This window comes from Heteronotia binoei, chromosome 2 (assembly GCF_032191835.1).
Source record: "Heteronotia binoei isolate CCM8104 ecotype False Entrance Well chromosome 2, APGP_CSIRO_Hbin_v1, whole genome shotgun sequence".
Classification (NCBI taxonomy): domain Eukaryota; kingdom Metazoa; phylum Chordata; class Lepidosauria; order Squamata; family Gekkonidae; genus Heteronotia; species Heteronotia binoei.
The window spans coordinates 149,411,714-149,438,186 of NC_083224.1; the positions used below are offsets into that span (position 1 = coordinate 149,411,714).

The 26,473-nt window shown below is 39.7% G+C and overlaps 1 protein-coding gene across 4 annotated transcripts in view; it reads right to left on the reverse strand.

Annotated features, from left to right (window-relative positions):
- PTBP2 (polypyrimidine tract binding protein 2) overlaps window positions 1-26,473 on the reverse strand; it is an 86,281-nt gene that overhangs the window by 17,238 nt on the left and 42,570 nt on the right. For all 4 annotated transcript variants that reach the window (XM_060232219.1, XM_060232218.1, XM_060232217.1 and 1 more), the window contains exons 4-7: window positions 20,164-20,336; window positions 15,691-15,834; window positions 11,741-11,905; window positions 6,894-7,004 (exon numbers count right to left, since the gene is read on the reverse strand). In XM_060232219.1, coding sequence (XP_060088202.1) covers window positions 6,894-7,004; window positions 11,741-11,905; window positions 15,691-15,834; window positions 20,164-20,336 — 593 coding nt within the window. The remainder of the gene's footprint in view (window positions 1-6,893; window positions 7,005-11,740; window positions 11,906-15,690; window positions 15,835-20,163; window positions 20,337-26,473) is intronic.

Below are 26,473 nucleotides of genomic sequence, written 5' to 3' on the forward strand. Positions count from 1 at the left end.
TATACTTTCCTAATGGGTTCACTGGAGATATTGTCAGTTTAATTTAACACTGTACTAAAGCAATGCACTAAATGAGAATCAAAACATTAAGACTGGCAAATTTCACCAAGACCCTAGTATGGAATTAAATGTTTTCAGTTACCACATTAAACAACAGTCAGATAATAGCAGTCTGATGGCACTGGCTATCATTTTGTTAATGAATGTTTGTTCAGGTTCTATCTATGTCCATTTTGATGACCTGAAGCCCTTAGACTTATTTAGGGATCAGTCATCTTGATCTGGCTGCTTCCCAGGGCCTAGTAATTTTCCTCCAGAGTTTGTTTAAAGAAAGCCTGATCTTCTGAGTATTTCTTGACCCTGCTCTTGAACCATGCTGGCATCCTCTTGGACTCTGTCCCTTTCAAGTCTGTGGTATACATTACAGTTCTATTATATGGTTTATTTCTAAGAGTTTTGTTAAGTTTGGACCCTCTTGCTTATCCCTTTCCACTTCCTTTTAACAAATCCTTTCACTTTTGAAAATATTTATTCTTTTTTAAATTAAATGGGGTCCTGATAGACTTTTTCGGAAACTTGCATGTATGCTGAATCTCAGTAGTTCTTATCATTTCAATATTAATTGCATCTCACATCAGAACCTGTCCACATTAAATCCAGGACTGTCTCATTTCTAGTCATGTGTGTGCTGAATACAGTCACTGAATACAGTGACTCAAATGTGCATTCACCCAATCAATGTGAGCGCAGTTGAAGTCACCCATTATCACAATTTCTCCTTCGGCTGCCTCTCTCCATTTCATGGTCATTCTCAGGGCTCTTTTTGTAGCAGGAGTTCCTTTGCATATTAGGCCACACACCCCTGATGTAGCCAATCCTCCAAGAGCTAACAATAGGCCCTGTAAGTAGAGCCCTGTAAACTCTTGGAGGACTGGCTACATAAGAGGGGTGTGGCCTAATATGCAAAGGAGTTCCTGCCACAAAGAGTCCTGGTCATTCTAATTAGTGGTACAACAGGCATTTTTATACTCAGTGATCCTATGAAGAAATTTGTTCTGCTCAAGTTTTCTGATTTTTCTGACATACAGTGGATTGCTACCCCAAGTATGTCTCTTCTTTTTTCTTTCTGTATATTTTAATAATATTCCATTGATATTTTCTGTTTCTGATTTTATTCTAGGTGTGTTCTGTGAATCTCAAAAACTCTGGGAGGGCAAGATGGTTTTGGGATTGGGATCTGGATTTTCCCTTCTACGCTGAGAATTTTCTTTTGGAGTGAAGGGTAGGGAGGGTGTAAGGTTGCCTAGGAGGCCTATATGAGGGATTAACTTGTGGAAGGTGTTGCCCTCTGCCCCTGTAGCAGCTATTATAAAGCATAAAGCATGACCTATGCTTTTATTGGTTTTGAGTAGTGGGGATGAGGTCTAAAGTTGGCTGTAAATTTGTCTTTCTTCATTTCAGTCTCGTTAGCCTGCAGAGCTCCTCTGGCTCCCCTGGGGCACATCCACCCTCCACTGTCTTACTAGGGGATGCTGAGGTCTCAGAAAGGGAAGGGCTGGGGCTGTTTTACCCTGTCAGCCTCTTCCTGGTCGTCATGACCCTCTGTGCCAGCACTCTGATCTTGATTCCTTCCTGGCCTCAGCATGCTGTCTCCTTTTAACCCTCCCACCTCCAGGTGCTTGCCATTCTCCCTGTCTCCTACTGGCTGTGTAGGCTGTCCCTTTAAACCTCGTGTCTCCTGGCCCCTTCCCTTGTGCTTCCCAGTTGTGTGTGTTGCCTCTATGAGTGTGGGTGAGTCCTCCTTAAGCATCCCTTGTGGGACTGTATAGGTACCACAATGATGAACTGTTTCTTTAGAAATTCATTATGTCCAGTCACACACTAATAACAACAAATAGCCAACAATGGCAGCAGCGTTAAACGTTGTGAAGGTCAAAACAGGCATCTCTTTCTCATGGCTAACTTTCAGCAATAACATTTTCCACTGAGTCTTATAAACATGGCTCATTACAAACAGCCACATTCCCTCTTTCAATGGCGTGAAACAGGATTTAATACAAGTATTCTGGGTCACGTGCAACCACAAATACACAGGTGACAATGAATGGCTGACAGTACTTTCAATGATAGAAACTGAATAATCTTGTCCTGCCAAATTCATGAAGGGCCTAAATTTTAGGTACATGTAATACATGAAACACAGAACACATGCCTAGGAAGCCTTAAAGAGGTGGCATAAAGGCAAAAAAGTACTTAATTTGTGGATACTACAACTGTAATTTTTTTTAAAAAAAATGAGACTCAAAAGTCGCTCTAAATGAGCATTCACTAAAACATCTCACAGCATGCATGCACATAATTAGCATCTCTTAGATGATGCAAACATTTGCCATCTGTTTTGAGACCTCAAGGAAACCAATCCAGCCTATGGAACACAGCCTGTGTTGACACTATGAATAGCTTTGGTGATAATGCTTCTCCCATTTCACACCTCTTCTCAGATTTCCTTTTCATCTCTTCCTTCTCTTCAGCAGTATTTTATTTTATTATTACCACATTCTAAGAACCAGCAAGTGATGTCAGACTATGCAGACAGCAGGTACACTAAGTTAAAAATCACTGCCCTCACAACAAATTAAACTAGAAATGAGAGCTTTAATGGTGAAGTAATGTTGACTGTTCAGACTAAAAAACCAGCAAAAAATATTGGTACAGCTATTATTTTGACATTGTACATCTAAAGACTGCTAATTAAGCTCTTCCACTTCAGACAGAATGGTCAATAAATAAGGATGCAATATTCAGTCAGATTAATATAGCTATTACTAGCTTTCTGACTTAAGGAGGATCCCAAATTTAATTTTAAATTAAAAAATTACTAGTACTCACAACAAGCTATGTAGCAAGATATTATTTTAAAAGAGGGATCCTCTCTCTTCCTTTCTCTCCAAAAAGTTCCAACACAGTTCTGTCATCTGCTAGCACTATGTAAGGGGTGCAGAACTTGGGTTCTCCTTGTTTCATCTTCATTACCTCAAGAAACAATCCTATCTTCTCTAGACCCTAGAGACCTAAAATCTGACTTAATCCAAGCTCACCTGATAGCACCATTTCCCTTCCATGAGCTTAAAGAACATAAGAGAAGCCATATTGGATCAGGCCAATGGCCCATCCAGTCCAACACTCTGTGTCTTAATGGCCCAAAATAACCAAGTGCCATCAGGAGGTCCACCAGTGGGGCCAGGACACTAGAAGCCCTCCCACTGTGCCCCCCAAGCACCAAGAATACAGAGCATCACTGCCCAGACAGAAAGTTCCAAAAATAAGCTGTGGCTAATAGTCACTGATGGACCTCTGCTCCATATGCTTATCCAATCCCCTCTTGAAGCTGTCTATGCTTGCAGCTGCCACCACCTCCTGTGGCAGTGAATTCCATGTGTTAATCACCCTTTGAATGAAGAAGTACAACCTTGGATCAGTTCTAACCCGACTGCTCAGCAATTTTATTGAATGTCCACGAGTTCTCATATTGTGAGAAAGGGAGAAAAGTACTTCTTTCTCTACCTTTTATATCCATTCATAATCTTGTAAACCTCTATCATGTCAGCCCTCAGTCAACCTTTCTCCAAGCTAAAGAGCACCAAGCGTTTTAACCTTTCTTCATAGAGAAAGTGTTCCAACCCTTTAACCATTCTAGTTGCCCTTTTCTGCACTTTTTCCAATGCTATAATATCTTTTTGAGGTGTGGTGACCAGAATTGTACACAGTATTCCTGCCACTCTTCCTAACTGTGGCAGTCAAGGATGAGCAGAAGTACCCTTCAAAGACAAAATCTCAGGGTCTTGTCTTGGTGGAAATGCTGTTTCTATATATTTGTTGTTAAATAAAAATGTCCCAGTTTAATATGAGAAATTCACAGAAAGCAGCATTCCACATGCTGTTTCAGATATTAACCTATATACTGAACTGCCTGGAAGCATATGTTGATTCATGTACTTAAGGCTAACCGTTGCCTATGAACAGAAGTGAATCATGAACAAAATAACACCCTTTCCACTTTAAAATTATGAAGCCAGGAAATGGAGGAGGAAATGGAGGGATCACAGGAGCCCAGAAAGTTCCTGATCCTTCAAAGAATGGTTTAGAAGACCATCTGAATTAACAATTGGATCAAGAAATGATCACAATAAGAAATGATGAGAGGAAACGTTACCGTGCTTAATTATATGACTTTCAGGTTTAGTACCTTTTAAAAGTAAGGAATTTGAACTGAAATTTAAACAGGGATTTTAAAATTGAAATCGTTTACAATAGAAAAATTAAAGCAATGAATTTATATCCACCCTAACAGTATGGATAGCAAATGTTTTTCTTTACACAGAAGCTTTACCAGTTCAGTTTATTATTACAGTCATTGACCAGAACATTTGAGTCATCTAGAAAAACCTTAAAAGTACCTTATAAAAAGTCCCACAAAGAATGTGCATGTTAAAATTTGATGACTTGAGAGTTATAACAGTAAAAAAAAGAATTTAAAAATTATTATTTAACGCTCAGAAGGGTTACCTTAGCATGGAAGGCAGGAATATGTTACCTTTATTTTAAGGTATATCAACAAATCAGTTTAGAACAGTTACTTAAATGAAAGATCAGAATCAAACCGAGACTAACGGAAATTGTAAGGCAGAATCCACTTTTGCAACTTGAATAAGTCTCAGAATCACAGGCACTTCATAGCAGATAGCCTTGTCAACAACACTATTTTCATCAGACACTTTAGAAAAATGCTCTCCTAGGTGCTTGATTTTCTAAATTGCTCTTTAAACTTCCTTATTGAGTCTTCAATTTCTGTGAAGGCCACATTCTGATTCCCTATAAAGAATACCAACTGATAAGTATATTCACCTTAACTTTTACACTAGAAAATGGTTACAAACTCATTTAACTTCTCTGCCGCTTTGCTGACCCTCAAATTCATGGCTATTTTATTCTATATTCAGCCTTCCAGTTGTTATTATTCTTTTTACATAGCTGTAAGATAGTACTTCTTGTTTTCCTTTATAACTTTCCCAATTAGCTGACAAATCTGTATTGTTTAGTTAACACTTAGGCTTTCAAATGGGCGGTTTTAAAATACATTATTTGGAAGTCATGGATATACATTTTTTCTTAATACTTTTCTAGGTAGGTAAAATACATTTCTTTGAACAATGACCTTGGAGTTTTTTTATTTTTATATTACTTCAGTTGCAACTTACACAATAAGGCATACTTATTTCTTGGTTTAAAATTTTGTCCTTTAGAATACTTACTTAAAATTTCTGGATGGGATACCTAGAAAGGTATTCTCCAAATGCTCTGCTCTATCAAAAAAACGGATGCTACCCAACGTAATTTACTTCACTTTTTTGCTTCATTTCCATCCCACCTTTCTCCCCAATGTAGACTCAAAAAGGCTTTCATAGTGATTCATCCCTTTTATCCTCACAACCACTACTTATGGTGAGAGTATGCTAATTGGCCCTAGGTTCCAGCAAACTTCCATGGTAGAGCCATAGCATAGCTAGATACTCTAAATCAGGGGTGGCCAAACTTCCTTAACATAAGAGCAACAAAGAATACACATTAGATGTTTGTGAGCTACAAGACAGGGAGGGAGGGAGGGAGAGAGAGAGAGAGAGAAAAAAGCAAACAGATGGGGGAGGTGGTGAGAAAGCAATTTTAATTTTTAATGTATTCTCCAAGCTGCTGGCTGGCTTGGTGATGTGATTTAAAGAGATAAATGCCTTCTCCAAGCTGGCCGGTAGGGTGGGGGCTTTGAGAGCCACAGTTTGGCCACCCATGTTCTAAATGAGGGGGTCCCCAACTTTTTTGAGCTTGCAGGAACCTTTGAAGTTCTGACCCAGTGTGGTGTCCACAACTGCTCTAATCAGTACACCATGCTGACTCTCTTTAATTTCCTTTAAAGTTTTGAATTCAAATTTGGTGGTAGATGAATTAAATAAGCTAGCTGTCAAGCTAACTTATAGTGATCCCGTAAGATTTTCAAGGTAAGATGTGTTCAGAGGTGGTTTGTCATTGTGTGCCTCTGCGTAGTGACCTTGGGGGTCTTCCATTCAAATACTAACCAGGACTGACTCTGTTTAGCTTCCAAGATTGGGCAAGCCTTTAAAACCCTTTAATTCAACTCAGAGATTAACAGTTGATTAACAATTTTCACTTGAACTGATAAAAAAATCTTGTTAAACTATTATTGAGATCTCTAATTACTATCAGGATTTCACAATGATGTAGAATCTGTATGAATCAAGAGAGCCCTCATTCACGTCATTTTAATATTCTATATACAGCACAAATACCACTCAAATGCATAACCAAACATACCTTCCAGTCACCTTAAAACAGGTACATATGATATGCTGATCATATCTCATACCATTCTCTTAAAAAGAACTTGTTTCAATCATTTCCGTTAGTCTCTCATTCTCAAAGCCATACACCAGAGAGTTATACTGTTACTCCATGCACAGTTATTCGTCTAAACCCACTGAAAGCAATGTGTTTATACTGCAATAACTCTAGCATTGTACAGTTTAGTCATTTACACAGAGATCAAAAGCAGAGATCCCTGTTCAACAGAATGACTCTGGAAACCATAGTATCCATTTTGGTCTCAAGTATTTATTTGGTTAAACAAATCATAGATTAATGTGTTGATTTATGAAAAAGCATTTACTCATACACAGGAGGTTATTTATTTATGATCCTTAAGGCTGTTCATTCTTTCCAACAAACGGTAAGTACTTCAGTTTATCACAATCTGGCAATTTTACATGTACTAACTAGGAAAGCACCAGTATTGGTTAAGAAAAACAAATGAGATCTGTACTTACTAATTTTGCTTGCTGAGCATTTACTGGATCTCCATACTGTAGCAGTGCTTGAAACTGGTTATTCTTTGTGAATGTGATTATTTTCAAAACTGTACCAAATTTAGAAAAGATCTAGGTTTGAAATAAACAAAACAGAAATTAATACAGAGCCCTACAAATTGTAAAACAACACTGTTTAATAAAACATAACAGTGTTGTACTTACTTGTAATTGTTGTTTAATGTCTTCTGTGCACAAACACACTGGGTCTGCACTTGTGCAGGCTGGCCATGGATATTTTCTTTATAGCTTTAAAATGTCAAAATTGGGGTGGCCTGCCCGTTTGGAAGATGATGCATGCGTGAATTTTCCCACCGAATGCATCACATGCTCTTGAGGCGGACCGCCCCCTTCCCTCAGTTCCTGCTATGCTGCAATGAGCTCTCCCAACCTCTGAAAGAAAATATCCCTTTTAAACTTTTTTTGTGAGACTTCACAGCAGGCTAAGAGGGAATGAATGTGTGTCTGCACCGAAGACATTGATAAACAGCAGTTACAGGTAAGTGCAACTGTTTTCATCTTCTATCTTGGTGTGCAGCCCCACATTAGGACTGTTAGCGAGCTGCTCTCCTGAGGAGGAAGGGTGAGTCTCTCACTGAAACAGCATGCAGCACAGCTTTTCCAATATCTCACTCTTTCCTTGCTTGCAGATCCACAGCCCAGCACAGCGGCACACAAAGGTGTCTCCTGAAGACCAGGTGGCTGTTTTACAGATTACGATGGATGGCCACTGACGAGCTTTGTGCTTGTGTGGTATAAGCCTTGATATTGAGAGGGCGGGACTAACCTGCTGCTCTATAACAGGAGAGTATTGCAGACACGACTTACCTGGCTAAACACTGGGATGATTCTGTCCTCTCCTTTTTTGGTCCCCAATATCAAATAAGCAACCTTTTGTACCTATGAAAGGATTTGGCCCTGTCTAAATAATAAAGAAGAGCTCTTCTGAGATCCAAAGTGAGTAGAGTCTTTTCTGAGGGATAACTAGGAGCAGAAAATAAATTCAAAAGTGGAATGCTATACCACACATTTGCTGAAAAACTTGAGGAAAGTGGGGTCAACTTTAACAGCTGCAAGTTCACTGACATTCCTAGCAGAAGTGATGGCCACTTTCCAGGAGAAAAGCTAAAGGACAAGTGGCCACAAGTTTGAATGGTGGTTTCGTCAGAGAAGCCAAAACCCAGGACAGAGACCACTAAGGAACAATGTCAGGCAATGGTGGGAAAACAATAGACTGTCCTTTCAGGAATTGCTGGGCCAATTTATGTCCAAAGACAGTTGATCCCTGAACCTCTTTGTGAAATGCAGCAACGGCTACTAAATGTGTTTTAACTGATGAACCTAGCAGACCTGACTGAACTAAGGACAACAGATATTCAAAAACCACTGGCAAAGGATAAGTGAAAGGGATTCTCTTCTGGCCAAAGCCCATGACTCAAAAAAGACCCATTTCCTGTGATAGGAGCATCTCACTGAAGGTTTTCGAGCCTGTAACAGGATTCTGAGGACATCTCATGGAAAAAAAATGATCTAGGGTCTGACTCTCCATGCTGTTAAATGGATTCTTGGTACATCATGGTGAAACAGGAGACCTTGGATCAATATGTCTGGAGCTGAAGGAAGTGTTATTTAATTCCCCTTCACCAAACATAGCAGCTCTGGGAATCAGATCTGCAATGGCAAAAAAGGGGGCAATCAGGATGGCCTGAGCATGGTCTGCCCTCATCTTCCCATGGACCCTACTGACTAGAGGAAAAGGGGAAAGGCGTAAAAGAGAACCCTGGACCAGGGGATCTGGAATGCTTCCCGTAGAGAAGTTTGGTCATTCCTTGCTAGAGAGAAGTCTGGGACCCTGCTGGCCTCTGCCATGGTGAACAGAAATGGGAGAACTCCAGGCCTCAAATGTTGGACTTGTATCCTGAATGGACCTGCTTAACCTGTCTGCTTTCCAGTTCCTAGACCCTGCTATGTGAATGGCTCTTGGAATGGCCCGAGTCTTGATAGCCATGCCCCATACTGTGTGTGCTTCCTGACAGAGACTCAGGGAACCCATACTATCCTCTTGTTGAGGTAGTACATAGTTGCCATGTTGTCCATCTGAACCAACACATTCTTGCCTACCAGGATATCTGAGAAAGAGATCAGGACAAATCTAACAGCACATAACATTAAAACATTAATATGGAGGTTGGCGTGTGACAAAGAACATTTGCCCTGAACTGAGGACCCTTAACAATGAGTACCCCAGCCCTGTAGGGAGGCATCAGTGGTTACAGTCTCTTGGGATATCCAGAAACCAAACTATACCCTCTGTATACAGATTATCATCCCAAAGCCACCAGTGAAGGAATCTGGGCAGCAGTCTAGGAACAGAGAAAAACTGAATTTTTGCTCACAAGACTCCACAGCTTACAAGGAGTATTATGACTGTTAGGTCATAAAAGCCTTCTAAGATGAGAAAGACCACAGGGTTGGGGGTCTCTAAAGTAAAGACAACAAAGAATTTTTGTCTTTAGGCCAGTTGTCAGATGTCACCATGTTGATTTTCAGTGCCCTGGCCATTTGCAGCATCTACTCACTGTATAGGCACAGATCCTCACTCAGGGAAATCAGATTTGGGTTACCAATGGTATCATCCGGGGAGGGGTCCAATGCACTCTTAGGGCTGTACTGGGAGGCAATAGAAGCTTTCTCAACTTCTCAGTACTGAGAATGAAATGGGTGCTCAGTCAGGAGGTTCTGTATATAAATAATTGAGAGATCTGCTTCCTTGGGAAAATCAGGGTGGTCCCGGTCTCACCGACTTAAATAAGCTGATAACATGTAGTCGTTGGTTTTTGGAGTGTAGCAGGCTGCCAAGTCAGAGGAGCCCTTGATTCCATATGCAAGAGCTGGCTGACTAGGATATCAGATTGATTCTCACTTGGTTGGGAAAATGATACATGACAAGAAGCACGTTGGGGAGATGGAGCAGCCAGAAGTAGAACCGAGACCCAGGAATCCTGACTAGGGTTTGGTTTTGCTGAAATCAAGGAGGACAACACCTTCGCCCATAAAGTTGCCTTTAGGCAGGAGGCTCTATCAGCATGAGCTTTGGGCATATATCATTGACAAACTTGGTAGGCACTAACGTTTTGGCTCTCGCTCGAGCATAGGAGACGAAGCTTGTGTTTGCCTGAGTGGGTCATTTTTGTAGTACACTGGGAACACTTTTTGAATAATGCCATTTTTGGAGGGACCAGAGACATGCAACCTTCCCCCCCAAAAAGGCAGGAAGGGAGTCTCTTCCCAGTCAGCAGAAGGGACAGCAACTGTCCGGATTGTCCTTGGAGGATAAGAAAGTTCTAGAAACAGGTGACATATGTCGAAAAACAGGGCAGTGCTAGAAAGTGTCCACTTCTCACTGTGGCAAAAAAGGAACTGAGGGAAGATGGCAGACCACCACAGGAGCTCATGACACATTTGGTGGGAAAATCTGGTGAGAAATGTGCCATTTCTCAAATGGGCAGTCCACCCTAATTTCAGCATTTTAAGGCTAAAAAGAAAATTTCCATGGCTGGCCTGCACAAGCACAGTTGCAATGTGGGGCTGCACAGCAAGATGGAAGATGAACAATGTGATATAGAGATACTATATAAAATGTTCCATGAGAATTGTGGTGCCTAAGTGAGACAATATTCAATGGCAATGATTCCTCAGTATGGATTTTCTACTACCAATGTTCCATCTAACAGAGATAAATGTCAGAATAGGGCACTTCAGGACCCTCATGTGTGTAGGAGTAAAAAGCAAAATGCTTCAAACTTGTTCATTCCAGCCATTACATGCAAACCAGCACTGAATTTAAAGGTAAAGGTAGTCCCCTGTGCAAGCACCAGTCATTTTCGAATCTGGGGTGACGTCACTTTCATGGCAGAATTTTTACAGGGTGGTTTGCCATTGCCTTCCCCAGTCATTTACACTTTACCCCCCGCAAGTTGGGTACTCATTTTACTGACCTCAGAAGACTGAGTCAACCTTGAGTCGGCTACCTGAACCCAGCTTCCGCTGGGATTGAAATCAGGTCATGAGCAGAGCTTGGACTGCAGTACTGTAGCTTACCACTCTGCACCATGGGACCCACATTGAATTTAGCCGTAACATATTTTAAAAACAAAAGTTTTAAGTGGGTATGAGTACACACAGCAAGTCTTCTACTTTTTAATACCCATTTGCAGTCATAGTTACCTCAAGATGTTCATATTTAGCACCTTTGAACAGGACATCACTTTTTCTTCCTTCAATACAGCAATAACCCTTATCTTTAAAAAAAATCCTCTTCCTTCCCGTATTGTTATATGACTACTTCACAGTTGTACCATTTTGATGGTGGTAATAAGACATCAAAGATAGCAACATGAAAATACTATATGTGTAGTTAAAGTGAGCAGAATACATCAAAGCAGATATTGAGATTTTCCTCATATCCTAGTTCTGTAAGCATCCCTTCAACCTGGAGCAGAGTGAACAGTGGCAAGCAGGCTCCTAATGCTAAGAACAGTAATATGTCTAGTTCCCTCAATTCACTGTGAGCAACTAGTAGAATTTAGCTAATGGCATGACATCCTACATTTCTCTACCCCCAGTGGCTGATGATAGACAGTATGAAAATGCAAGGCATTCTGACATTGGCACATGAGGCAAGCCTATCAGATGTTATGGAGGTTAAGACAGAAACAGAGACATTTTTAGCAAAAGTTACATTTGAAGCATTACATTTTGACTGGCCTTTGTTCAAATAGTAAAGGGGGGAACACAGAAAGACTTACTTGGTGGAGAACATCAAGGGTTACAGGGTAGTACATATTGTCGATAATTATTCTAAGGACTGGACTCTGAGCTGGAGTTACTGCACTCTCACTAACAGTGGTTCCACTTATGGGAGTATTTGTTGTCTGCACTGCAGTCACTGCCTGTAGAACAGCTTGAGCTCGCTAAATGTTGAAAAAGAGGAGAAATATTCAAAACAAGAGGTCAAGAGGAAGATGACTATATATTTAACAGCCTCTCCAAACTACCTTTGAAACAATGGGAGGCAGAATAGAATTGCTATAAATATTCCAATGTTTTCCCATCCTTATATGACAGGATTCTATTCAGACCTTCATATTACTTGCTCATTTTATTCGATCTAGATACCAAAGCACAGTAGTAATCTAACATTTGTTGTCATGTAAAAGATTAATAATATGGGGAATAAAAACAATATAGATGATGAGAAATCTCCATATGTCTGGAAGTCTCATCTGCCCAATAAGCTGAAGCACTAAAATCAGCAAAAGAGAAATAGTCAACGTTCAACACTGGTATTGCTTTCTTAGTACTAAAATAAGAACAACCACCCTGTGCTTGGCATTGTGTTTTGAATATGAGCAGCAGTTGGCAACAAGAGCACTCTAAAACAAGTTATTTTTATTAAGCACTTATGGATAATAGGATAATCAAAGCACAAGACATTACTTGCAAAGTGTGTTTTTCTACCACCTCATTCCCATTGCAGCCCCAAGCCCTCTTGAAAAGCCCATGGTGGGGACTGAAGAGGCAAGGGGAAAACTTAGAAACTAATGGGATGTGGCCCAGAGGGCTGCCATCCAAAGAAATCAAGGATCCTGCTTTCTGTAAGCAGAAGTGCTTTCCACTCACAAAATACCTTTAGATTGAATCCACCTACCACCACTACAGAAGTACATTTCAAAAATGTTTCTTCGCTCCACTTTTCCACAAGAGTTTTGAAAAACTTGACAATTCATAAGCCAATAAATCTATTTTGCACTGTAAAGTCTACTGGAGACACTCGGAAATAAAGATCACTTCAAGTCTTAGAAACATAACTGCAAAAATAGCTGCACCACACTTCATTAAACTGGCCAGATGCATCTTTCATTACATTTGGGGATGCTTTCTGCATTCAGGCCCCTTAGCTGTTGTTAGGTTTTAAGTTTTTTTTCTAAAATTTGTTTTAATGGGAAAATCAGTATTTTAGCTTCAAAGTGTTGTTGGAATAACTTAATACTTAATGTTAAATTAATTTTTATGTGAATGATATTTACCAGATCTTTTGCTCTCTCATTATTAATTTCCATGTGAGTGTCATGCAGATTGTGTGATCTTCACACTTGTACTATAGTTTGGGTAATAATTTTACAATGTATATTAGTAATCTTTTATAATTTTTTCTGACAGGCATGTATAATTCATTTTTGTTACATGAATATATTTGCCTTTTAAGGGTACAGTATGTAGAATCCTCCTGTATGTCTTCACAAAATCTCCAAACCCAGTGAATTGTGTATTAATTATGTGTGGTTTTGTGCTACAATTGTATATGTAAAGATTGTGAGATGATATTTATAAACCTTATGACTTTTTTGCAGTTTTGTTTAGTGAAGTGATCTTTATTTCTGAGTGTATCCAGTAGAATCCCCTAGCTCAGGGGTGGCCAAACTGTGGCTCTGGAGTCACATGTCGCTCTTTTCTACATATTGTGTGGATCTCAAAGCCTCCACCATCCCATTGGATGGCTTGGAGAATATGTCTCTTTAAATCACTTTCCCAAGCCAAGCCAACTGGAAGCTTGGAGAATGCATTTCAAGTTAAAATTGCTTTCTTTCCACCTCTCCCTCCCCCATCTATTTGCCTTCCTGACTTCCTGTCTTGTGGCTCTCAAACATCTGACATTTAAGTCTTGCAGCTCTCAAACATCTGACGTTTGTGGCTCTTATGTTAAGCAAATTTGGTCACCCTAGCCGCAGCACAATCATTCCAACATGTATAATCATGGTTTTAGTTAAATTTCATTACTGAGCAATGACTGTTTTTAAATTCCTCCTAACTAGGTCTATTTATTGCAACATTCCTTGTAACTATAAAACCAAACATTTATCTAATTTTATCTAATTTTTCAAGATAGACTGGGCACAATCTCATGAAACTGATGTCCAACAACCCTCATTGAAAAAAAATCAGTGGAAGAAAAGTAAACACTAGACGCTCCAGCATATTGTTGCTTTCAGTGGGACTGAGAGATCCTCTGCTTTCCCCAAGTTATATCCAATAACTTTCAATTAAAACATTATTTCATCAAAAACAGCATAAGCAATATGGTAATAGATGTATCCACATGAGTATTTAAAATAATCTAAGTATTTTAATTTTTTAATATTGCGAAGGCATAATGAAAAGGCTATACTCAGCCCACATTTAGTTGAACTGATTTCAAAAGGACTTGCTCCCAACTAACGTGTTTAAGGATTAAAGTTATTTCCCACTCTCCTTAAGCATAGTCATCGGAGCCTTTCTTGATCTATTTTCTCACACACTTACCCTCATTACGTCTTTTGTGACTATGAGGCCTAATACTGCAACAATTGTAGGAATTTTCATCTGCTGCTATGCAAGTTTTATGCTAGCTCAAAGCCTGTCTTTATGCATCCCAAACTGATGTTTTATCCATCAGTAAAACAACTGCTATTAATTACTAATGGAGTGCTCAACGAAGAGGGCAATAAGTATATTTCAAATAGCACAGTTTCTTAATTTCAAATGAGTAGTAACAATAGGAAAAGCACATCCAAGGAAGCTGACATACTCTGACGCATTAGGATGGTGATTGAAGAGCCAGAGGCCTTACTATATTTATCCTTTTAGATGAAAACAATGGAATAATTGCACAAAGCAACAGACAAGTTGCACCTTTAAGACCAACTAAATTTGATTCTGAATAAAACTTAGTTGGTCTTAAAGGTGGACTTGTCTACTGCTTTGTTCTATTGCTTCAGACCAACACGACTGCCCACTTGGATCTACCTACATGGAATAACTGAGTTATTCAAATTTCAGAATCAGTGTCATTCAACCAGAATCTCTGAGAGAGCTCTGTTTTTCTGATTACCACAAAACAAACACCTTCCCCAAACATCATCACATTTAACTGGTAGCAGCTACTGGCAAAGAAAATTTAATATCATTACATTTTTTTAAAAAATATCTGCTGTAAACTAGCCCAAAAAAGTGAAGTGAAAATTTCAAATAGTATACTAGTCAAAGCTTAGCAAGAGAAGAAGAGTCCTAAAAACTATTTCTCATTATACCACTGTAAGTATGATCAAGGAAAGAACCAAGAAATGCACATGAAGATATCATCATTTGACATATGATGGGTCAGTGCTTTAACATTCTTCATAGGAAACAGGAACATCAAATGCTTAAAAAGATCTTTCAAGTTAGAACCTGTAGGAGCAGTAGTTTTCCTGTTCAAGTAAGAATACTGTCTTGATCTGAAAGAATAGGTTCTAAAAGTCTGAGATCAAATAACTATATTTTCAGTTATTTCCTGGGGTGAATATGAATATATTTTTTCAGTAACTGCATTTATGGGAAGAGTAGATCAAATAAACTGAGGTTACAAGTCCTATGCAATTTAAATAGATTATTTAACATACTAGAAATAAGGGTTCATGTTACATACAAGGAGGCAGAAAGTTCCTTTTATGGGTGAACCTAGGTTTTTAAACCAAAACATGACTATAGCCTTTAATTTGAAAAAAGAAATCAAACATTATTAGATTTTTTCACCATAAATAAGTCTTCAATATGCAATTTTACAACAAAACCCAAACCTCTTACAGAATGCTTACATAGCACAAGCTCACTGGGATTTGTATATACATTAGTAATCACTACACAATTAACTGTAATCCTTATGAAATGCACATATTACCTGGTTCAGTGTATTATCAGTCTTTAATTCTTTATGATTTGAATACTGGATATAAATGGGTTGATTACGAAGGTGAGGTGTCACAGCAGAATAATAATTAACCATAGTGATAGCAGCTTCTTCAGTTGCTAGTTCCAAAAAAGCCTATAATGAAAAGTTTAAAAGAACAATAAAGAATTTATATTCTATTTCTGAATCTGCTGGTCACTAAGAATTCAGAGCTTAAATTATAGAGAACTATACATGTACATGAAAGCCTCAGGAATCGGCACAATGGTGCACAGAATGCCAAAAAGACAATAACTGCCTCTCTACTTTGGAAAGTTTACAGAAATAGGCATGGCTCTGTTCTCAGCATTCCCACAGAGGGCAAAGCAGACTGAAAAAAGAATGAGTTAGAACCCTGACAGTTAAGGCTGCCAGCTCACTCCCAGCTATGTTTGATAACAAAATCTGAGGAAATTTCAAAGAGCAGGGGGTGAGAAGAGACTCCTACCAGCTGTTTTAAGAGAGAAAAGGACTTTTTATATGAACTCTCATTCCCACAACTGGAGAAGTAGGAATAAGATGCTGGCATAACAAAAGGTAGTCAGGACTGATAGCAACCAGTCCTAGTCTAGATAAAAGAACAAGCATAAAGACATGACCAACCACTAGCATTCCAATTCCCAGCAAACTAAAAAGGGGTAACAAATCACACCTATCACCAGCCACTGTAGTGCAGTGATCAAAAGAGGTCTGACTGACTTTGACTAGGCCCAGGGCCTTCTCAGCTCTGGTCCCGACCTAGTGGAATGAGCTCCCCATGGAAATCAGGGCCCCGTGGGACCTACTACAATTCCACAGGGCCTGTAAGATGTAGCTCTTTTAGCAGGCTTTTAATTGAAGCCGTGGGCATATGATATGATTGGCCCTCATGCTGTAAACCTGTTGTAAATCGGCCCAGACCTGTTCTCATCTGCTCATATGATTCATCTTACTATGTCTTGAACTGGAAACTGGGTGTCAATGAGCAGCTGTGGAGATTTTGCCATCTGTTTGATCTCTAACTTGTATGCTACACATTGTTTTGATGGAGGTTTTGTTTTTACTTTGACAAATTGTATTGTATTATGCTTGTAACCCACCCTTGGCAGGATATAATAATAACAATTTTAAAATCAGTATGTAGGACTAGGCTTGTTAAGACCTACATTCAAATCCTCAGTCTGCAGCAAGGCTCCTTTGATTGACCTGAGATATTTCATGGTACCAGCAGAATCTGTTCTGATTTCTAGAAGATGCCAATCTTGCCCCCTCAAAACATAGTACCTAAAGTAAGTCTCATAACTGGTGTAAATTATGCTGGAGAGATATCTGCATAGGTCTAGGAAATGCTCTTAACAATAAGGGTAGTGCAGTGGTGTAATAAGTTAGCCTGGGATCTGGTGGGTTCTCCCTCCTTGGTGGTTTTTAAATGGAGTATGGATGACCATCTGTCAGGTTTGTTTTAGGATATTCTACATTGTGCAAAAGGCTGAAGTAGATGGCCTGTATGCCTCTTCCACCTTTTTAATTTTATGATTCTAGGTCTAAAGCAGTAGCCTGAACAGGTTTCCCTGGCAGCTCTTTAGTGTACGGGGAAGGTCATATGACAGAAAATGCTTCTTTAGACTTCTCACCTGCCTTTTCACAGCTTTCAACTTGGGAAAGCACAATTCAAGCCCTTTATTAAAGATAATAATCAAGATGTTTATTGCTGGTTCTCCCAAATGCCCTCCAATAGAATTAGGACAAAGCTATACATGTTTTTTTACAAAATAGCAGCCCTCAGTGTGAATCCAGATTTATATCCTCTGCCATAGATACATATTTGATGTCAGAGGCCTGTGAGATAACATGATTGTCCTTAGCCTGAGCTACAGCCAAACTAGCCTATCAAAAAGGTTCAGAGGACGGTGGGACTGGATTTTGCATCACCACACAGGGTTTTATCATTTGTGTAATCAAAGTTTACTTCAGCTAGAAATACTGCTTACTAAACAAAGATTATTCTGGCTGCTTTGTAGGATCTATGTTGATTTTTAAAAACCCAACTTTCCATAGGTGATTCACTGAGTAAAAGTATCCGGGGGAAGGGGGGATAAAATATGAAACAGAACTATTCCCCTAAAACAAGTCTTTCAGCTCCTTAAAGAATTGAGAAATCTTTTGCTGTTTCCTCAAGTTAATATGTAAATATGCTGGCAGGCAGAAGTTCAGGCTGCTTGCTCAAGAGCAGGCTAATCAAAAGTATCTGCTAATCCTTCTCTAAGTTGATTTCATCCTGCAAACCCATGCCTGAAATATTATAATATGCAATATGAAAAATGGATGTGTGTGATTTTGCGATACCATGGAATCATACAAGGCTGAAAAAAGCTAATACTTGAGTCAGCCATTCTTAGATAAAACCTTTTGAAAAAACTAAATATGTTTATCTTTGTGATCTGAACAGTCTAACTGTATGCTTCTCTATATCTGCCTTTTATAAAGAGAAAAGCCTTTGACTGCCTGAGTTACTTGAAGAATTTGGACTGAGAAATGCTATATTTTCAAACACGTACTATTTCAATTTAAAGCCTGTGAATCTCTATTTATGTTACATTTTAGGTAGACAAAAATAAAGGCTGCACTCCTGTGCATACTTATTTAGTACTAAGCTTAATGGAATTTTGTGGGACTTAATTCTTAGTAAACATGCTTAGGATCAGGCTATCAATGTGATTTTACGGAAAAATTCCTTAAATTTTTTTCAACTTAGATATGTATTAGTAAAGGCAATGCTAGTTTTGCTACCATTTCACAGGTCTATTTTGCTTCTACCAGCTTGAAAGCGGTTTAAATTGCTTGAGAAACTGAATTGAACTAAAGTCTGGTAAAAGTCCAGGGAAGGTGCCTTCCTCAAACATCAGTTCGAGAGCTCCAAACTAAGTCAAATTTGTGTGGAATTTTGGCTCGTGAACCAGTTCATGCCCATCCCTAGTGAGTGTCAAGAGTCACTCCATCTTTGTTCCTCTTGCCATATGTATCAAATTAGCTAACAATTATACAATGCTATTGCTGTGCTTGCTATGCTGTCTATTGCTTTGAAGCATCCCCACTGCTTATCTAGAGGGAGGGTGGCATGTCTGGGAACTCGTTTGTTACTATGCAACCAAGGTCAAGGGAGCTGGTGGAGAAGAAGCTGAAGGGGTAGATAACAGACACCTGGGGTGATGACGGAATAGGAGGAAACTTGCGCAAAATCCCCCCTATAGCTTGGGGCGCTTTGCTTGAATTGTAATGGTCAGGGCAAGGGGTTATAAGACCTGGGAACTGGCGGGAGAGCCAGTTCCGACAACGCCTGTATCTGCCTATGATGCTGGAATAAAGATCATGAACTTTACTTGTTTTTCCTTACCTCTGGGTCTGACAGTGAGGAGGAGAGGACAATGACAATCCCTTTGGGTCCCCAATGGAAAAAGGGCAGGGTACAAAAAGGAAAGCAGGAAAGCAGCCCAGCCCCAGGTCAACTATCTTGATCATCAGAAGCCTGGCTAATCTTACACTTCCTCTATAAGATATTCCTGTTCTGTTTATTGAGAAGTATGAAGGTTTCTCTTGTAGGCTGAGAATGAGCCCTGGGGGGAGACTGCTATTTTCCTGTCACTGGGCCATCCCACCAGCCTTCTATGTGGTAAGCATGGATTTCCCCTGGTCAGTTTGGAAATATATAAAGTATTATCCATGGATGCTGGGAAATTGAAATTGTTGCTCCCAGTATTAAAATGGCATGCAATCTTTAAACTCAAGATTTCTCTCTTCAGCTGGGATATCTCCATGTCAACAGTTGCTCTATGCAAAGCTAAGTATGACAAAGAAAAGGGGGAGGGAGAGAGAGAGAGAGATTGACTGTTGAAGTGTTCAATGGCACTGAATGAGGCCTGAACACTGGAGGTCTAGAGTCCATTCTGAAGGACCCTTTGCTTTGTATGTACACATGGATTCCTGAGTTCATTCTTCTTAACCCTCTCTATTTAGATATTCAGCATTATCACTGTATTCAGTGGTTGTTTTTGTCTGTTGGCAACAACAAGGCCTAAAATGCCTAAATGTGGTGGTCAGGTTGTACCCTTACTTAGAATCTAATATTAAGTTTCACTGCACAACATCAAAAAATAGGATCAAGCAAGGACTAGAAAAGATCAAAAGCAGATGCCTACAGTAATCTTAATTGTACTTAACATTTTTCATCTTACTTGCAAAAGAACATCAATAAAATTATATTGGCTCATGACTAATTTTTGCATCTTGGGAAATTAAATACTTTCAGGTCTGGCAGGGGCACTGAAAGATAACTCATCTCCTGGCTCAGATGCTAGGATATGGGCCCACTAATGGCAGACAGAATAAATAGGTTTTGAGGAAGGGGCTGTTTCCTATACAGAATAAAAGAACAAAATTAGAAAGTACCTGGTTCTTTCCTTTGAGCATGAGAATGTTGGTCACCTTGCCAAAAGGTAAGCCTAACGCAATAACTTCTGTTTCTGTCACTTCACCTGGTAATTTCCTGATATGAAGAACGCGAGAAGGAGCCCCATCCATTTTATCTTCACCTTTGAATTTCTTGTTGTCGTTACCATTAGCTGAAAGACATTTTTAATAGTTCATTTATTTTTCATTGATTAACACCAAAACAGTTTGTGCATGTGTACAATTTTCAAATACATATATGAAACAATATATATATATGGAATAAATCAAGAAAAACTGTTCACCTGGGTATCTATAATATTTGAACGGTTAATTTGCCAATATTTTTCTGCACCCATTACAAAATTAACTTCCTGACCCATCTTATTATAACTGATAACACTTTTATATAATCATGTTATCAAGGGTGATAACCCTTATTATCAAGTTAATAATATGATTGATTTAGTGGTACCCAAACTATGGGCTGGACCACAGTATTGCATCATCAGAAAACTGCTTGCAAGTCTTAAACGGAAAACTTAAAAATTAGAGCCCAGAAACGTTCATACACACAGGAGGTTGCCCACTGTATTTCTGCATGATTTGCTGTTCTGGTCTTACCTCTTTTTCAATCTGCTGGGGCAGGTAATTCTGCTCCATTTCTACATTGGATGTGAATGCAAAAATGGAGGATATTATCTATCTTTAGAAGAAGCTGTCTGTCAAATGCCACTACATCTGATTAACCGGACAAGTTACTACTTATCAGGCAGAAAGCACGCCCAGATGACACAGGTTGCCTCCTCAGAGGACAAGTAGTTTTATTGCACATTAAAAATCAAACCTTTTAATGAAATGTGACTTTGAAAACACTGCATTACACCAACCCAGGTAGCCATCTGTTCTGATCTAACATTGAAAGAATTCAATTTACTTTCAAACACCCATGTTTCAATTTGATTGTGTAATATGACAAAGCTTTAATATTTTTTTAAAAACACAATCTTCCAAAATACTCATTCAAACATGGACAGGTATCATACCTCACAACATGAGACATAGATGAATGATTCATTGTGAGAAAGGAATGCAATGGTCACAATTAGTGCAGGAAAAAAGCAGATGATCACAGCTAATGGAAAGTGAAGTCATTTATTAAAAAAAAAAACACAGCATTTTTAATAAGCAGGCATTTAGATTAGAATCATCACAGAATATACCTGTGAGATAGAAAATGGTCGCCAAAGTATGGAAAACAGATTTACCACATTGCTGACTAAAGATTATACATTTTCAGATGTAAAGTTGAAGAAGGATGCTTTTTTCCTGTCCTACAAACCCTAAAGGATAAACTACTACTTTGCTTTAAACTTTACTATTTACACATGTGCGCACACACAGAAGAATAGGAAAAGTGGGTGAAAGGCTTAAGCTCCACCCACTATCTCAGTCCAAATGGAACCGCTGAACTCCTTTCATAAAGCTCCCAGAATTATATACAGAAAATCCCTGAGGATACTAGAACAGAATCAGCCCTAATATACATGAGTGAGAATCCCACCCACCAGACCAGATATAGATGGGAAAAAATAACCTTGATTTCAAGAGAACTTCTCAAACTGAGAGTGACCATGGTATCTGTGCTGTTTTCATCAGGTTTTAATAACTACAGTTTTGGAATCATTGGTGGGCAATGAAGATGGGGTATGTTGTGGTGGAACAGGGAGCCCCCCTGTGCCTGGAGGAGGTATGGTTCTGGAGGGAACATGTGATAACTACCTCACCCTAGTGTCAGTAGGATAGGAAACCAGTTCTGGCAAGGCCATCAGGGGGAGATCAGGATGCATTCTGGCTTTTCCTTTGTCAACTTGTGAACCAATCTGGTGAGGAGAGGTAGAGGGGGGAAGAGGTAGAGAAACTTGACCACGGAAACAGGACGTCGTCCTGTAGGGAGCCGAACCCTTTGCCTCCTCTGGAACAAAATTGGTTGAATTTGCCATTCTCTGCTGTCGCAAATGGGTCTATGATGGGGTGACCGCAATGACTGAAAATGGAAGATAGGTAAGTCCAGTTCAGCTCCCACTTGTGGGCTGATGCTGCCCCCCCTGCTCAAGAAATCTGCTCAGGCATTGAGCTCTCCCAGTAAGTGAGCGGCTACCACAAAGATCCATGCCTGTAAACAGTCTTCCCACAGACTCATTGCTAGAATACACAGCTTTCTCGACACTGTCCCTCCCTGGCGATTGACATAGCTCATGGCAGTCGTATTGTCCGTCAGAATGGCAACCGTGCGGTTTTCCAGCATGGGTCTGAATGATCGGAGGGCCAGCTGGATTGCAGTCAGCTCCAGAAAGTTGATATGGTGTTGAGGAAACGATGGGGGCCAGGGTCCTCCAACAGTGAACTCCTCCAGATGGGCACCCCATTCCCAAAGGGATGCATCCGTGGTGACAGTAACGGAGGGGGCTGGAAGTTGGAAGGGGACTCCCTGACAGAGGTTGGTTCTCGACTTCCACCAGTCCAGGGAGTCCAGCACCTGGGAGGGAATGTCCAGTGACTTCTGGGGAGAATCTCTCAGTGGGTCAAAATGTTTGAGAAACCATAATTGCAGGGTCCGCATGCATAATTTTGCAAGCTGAAGGACGCCCATTGTGGCCATCAGTCCCAAGAGGTGCTGGACTTGCACCATCATACGTTGCCCTTAGTCTGTAGCTGGCAGATCAGGGAGATGATGTCTGTAGTCCTGTTGTCTGGAAGTAGGGCTAAGTGAGGTGTCCAGAATCACCCTGATGAATTGGAGCCTCCTGGTTGGGTGGAGATAAGATTTCTTTTTGTTCACTTGCAGGCCGCGGTTGTTCAACAGGTGTAGAATTATATTCAGATGATCGAGAGGGCTGCTATTGAGCTGGCAACTACCAACCATTCGTCGATATACGGGAAGAAGACGATACCGTGAAGGTGTTGGTAAGCCGCCAACACAGTTTTTGTGAAAACTTTGGGGGCAGTAGAAAGTCCAAAGGGTAGGGCCTTGTACTGGAAATGGTTCTGACCGATAGCAAACCTGAGGTATTTCCTGTGGCTTGGAAGGATACTTATGTGAAAATAAGTCCAGTTTGGCCATCCAATCACCTTTGTTGATTAAAGGAAGAATGCTCTGGAGCGTGAGCATCCTGGACTTTTGGTAAGCTATAAAGGCGCTGAGGTTCCTCAGGTTCATAATTGGGCAGAGTCCCCAGTCCTGGTTGGGAACTGCAAAATACTTTGAGTAGAACCCTCGTCCTCTTAGGTGAGATGGAACAGGCTCTATCGCCTGGTTTTCTAAAAGATTCTGAACTTCTTCCAGCAGAACTTGAGTTGGACGGGTAATCATAACATTGGAATGTGCAGGAGTCCGAACAAATTCTATCGCATAACCCTCCTCTATTATGGATAAGATCCACTTTTCCTCTCCATGCTGGTAAGAAACTGTAGAGACAAGTAGGGCCAGAGGAGGGGGGGAGGGGTTGGATAGGAGCAAAGCCAAAGTCAAAGACCCTGCTTAGGATTCTGGGAGCCTTTGGTTTTGGCTGCAGAAGTACCCTGAGGCGAAAACTTGGTCTTGCCACCTGAAGAGTAAGAGGTTTTGCTATCATGCTGCGGACGTGGTTTCCAAGCTCTGTCCGGCGATTTGGTCTGGTAAGGCTTCTTAGGCCACTGCTTGGACCAAGGACGAAGCCTGTCGGAGCGGGAGGAGGAGGGAACCCCCAGGTTCCTAGATGTTTTAATGCTCATGTCCATTTCTTGAAGAGCAGAGTCAGTGGTTGAGCTAAAGAGTCCCTCTCCCTCGACTTCTGGGGTTTGGCATCTCAAGATCGGTGGGGGTCTATGGAGCTCGCTCTTGACAGCCCCCCCAAACCGAGCAGTTGGAGGGATGCCACAGCTGTGGTGTCCCGAGGAAGACTTTGGAGGAGTCTTCTGACAGCAAAGGGCTCTACAGGGGTCAGGGAAACAGCGACAGTTGATCTCTGTTCCTTCTGTATGTCCTGATGCTTCACGATTGTCGGTCAACATGAGGGCAACAAGATATGAATACTCAACTGCTTTTTTCTTCTAACAAGCTTTTACTACAGCGTACTTCTACCTTAACCACTGAAATGCTATTCTGCAAGTAAGTCTTTCTCTTTACTATGACCAACTAATGAATCTTTTATAACGCCAACTGCGACTGTTCAAAAGAAAAAGGAGAAAGGGAGGATATCCTCCCCCCCTTTTTTCCCCCGAGGGCGGCTTCCAAAAGACAATGAACAAATCCAGGAACCATTAAGAACACAAATTGGACTGAGTAAGAAATTCAAACGGATTCGCCATATAATTCAATAAGCTACAATGAGAACATTATTTTATCTTCATACGGTCTGAATAAAAGTCTGACATATTTTCAGTTAGAATACTTTTGATATCTGATTTGTATTGAATTGATTACAATTGGACTGTAAGAGGAAAGCACAGGCTGGAGGTGATTTAGAAAGATAGATTACTTAGGATTTGGAGTTGGGTTTTTAATCTTGTTTATCAGACTGAGCTAAACTGCAAAGAAGATGGAGTTTAAATTTGAAACATGTGATATTATGGTTGCTATATCTTCCTTAAAGCAGGAAATTTGTTGGCTGGCAGAGTTACTGTAATACAGGATAAGGTTGAAATTTGTATTTTAAAACACAGCAAAACTAAATATATATATGAGTGGAGCAAGGACAGGATTCCAATGCTGTCTAGGAAGATGACAGAAGTGGGAAAAGATCCGGAGGGAAAGAAGCTGAAAGAAATCAAAATGGTGAGATCGTGCGTAACTACAAAAAAGAGTCAGAAATCAAGCATGATTAAAATCTTTGCAGGAGGAAGTGACGGCACAGAGACTTCATCATTTTTAATAAAATGGACATATGCATCAAAGGGAGAAAAGGCAGACTACTTCAAGAAATCTAAATTTTGGAAAGCTTTCAAAAAGATTATAAAGTGTTGCTCTGCCGGTTAACATGGAATTAATAAAAGGGACTTGATGTGCGACCTTAAACGGCTTGGAAGGGACAACTGAGATCTATTGTGATATGGCTATGAAATGGCAATGAGATTTTTAGAATTTAAATGTGTTCTCTCTGTTTTTGGTGTTTTAGATCGCATGATTTCAAAACTAAATAGAGTAATTAACAGAGAGTTATAGAGGTGTATGATTTTTGCTAGGGGTAAAAATAAATAAGGGTGAGAGAGGAGACCATTTTTATTTAGGGACTTTCTCCCTTTTATCTTACAAAGGCAAATAGAGCAATCTAACATGAATTATAGAGAGTATATGACTTCTTATTTAGAAACTATATATGCAATAATAAGTATGGGAAATGAGGCTGCCATAGCATAATAAATTGGTGATCCTTTTTTCTCTCTAGTTTTTAAAATAATATGGAATTGGGAGATACAGTCTCCAAAACTTAATGAAGTTAAATACTCAAATACTTAATTTGGATAAGCAATTAACCTGGGTCAAATTATAAAGGTAGATGACACAGGTATTTGAAAATTTGGAAGATCTGCTCCTGGTTATTCTCTTATGTTTTTTCTTTCTTTTAATAACAGATTCTGCTGACATTGAAACAGATAAAGCACTCTATGCTAGGTTTTATTGTGGTTTTTTTGTTACTCTTAACTTTCCTCTCTTATTATTGAATTAAGGAAGTATTAGAGACAAAAAGACTATGTCCATCTTCTCTGCTTATGATTAATGATGTTGGTGATAAAGTTACTACTTCTAATGAGGTTAACAATACACAGTGGGTTTTATTTAGTAGCTGATTTTTTGCTTTTCTCATTTGTTGGTATTAAAATAAAGTTTGTATTTATACCATAAGCAATAAACAGTTAAAATATATAATAAAATAATAAGACTGTAGGATGTAATGGTTGTATTGAGTTAAAATTTAAGACTTACAGGTAGAAAAAATATATATTAGGTTTGAAAGGTATAAATTTAATAGTTATATTTACTACTTCTCTTTTTCGGTTAATGTTTCTTTGTCTTATGCTCTCCCTAATTACCTTTTTTTGGTTTCTGTATCCCTGCATTATCCCCTTCCCCTTTATACTGAAATCTAATAAAAAAATTGAATACAGAAAAAAAGAGTCCCTCTCCCTCAAAAGGGAGGTCCTCGACCCAAGATCTATTGTCAGCATGCAACGCAGTGGCCCATAACGAGGAGTGGCGCCTTAGAGTGACCGCAGACATTAGGGTTTTAGCTGCAGTGTCCACCATGTGTTTAGAAGCTGCCAATTGCTG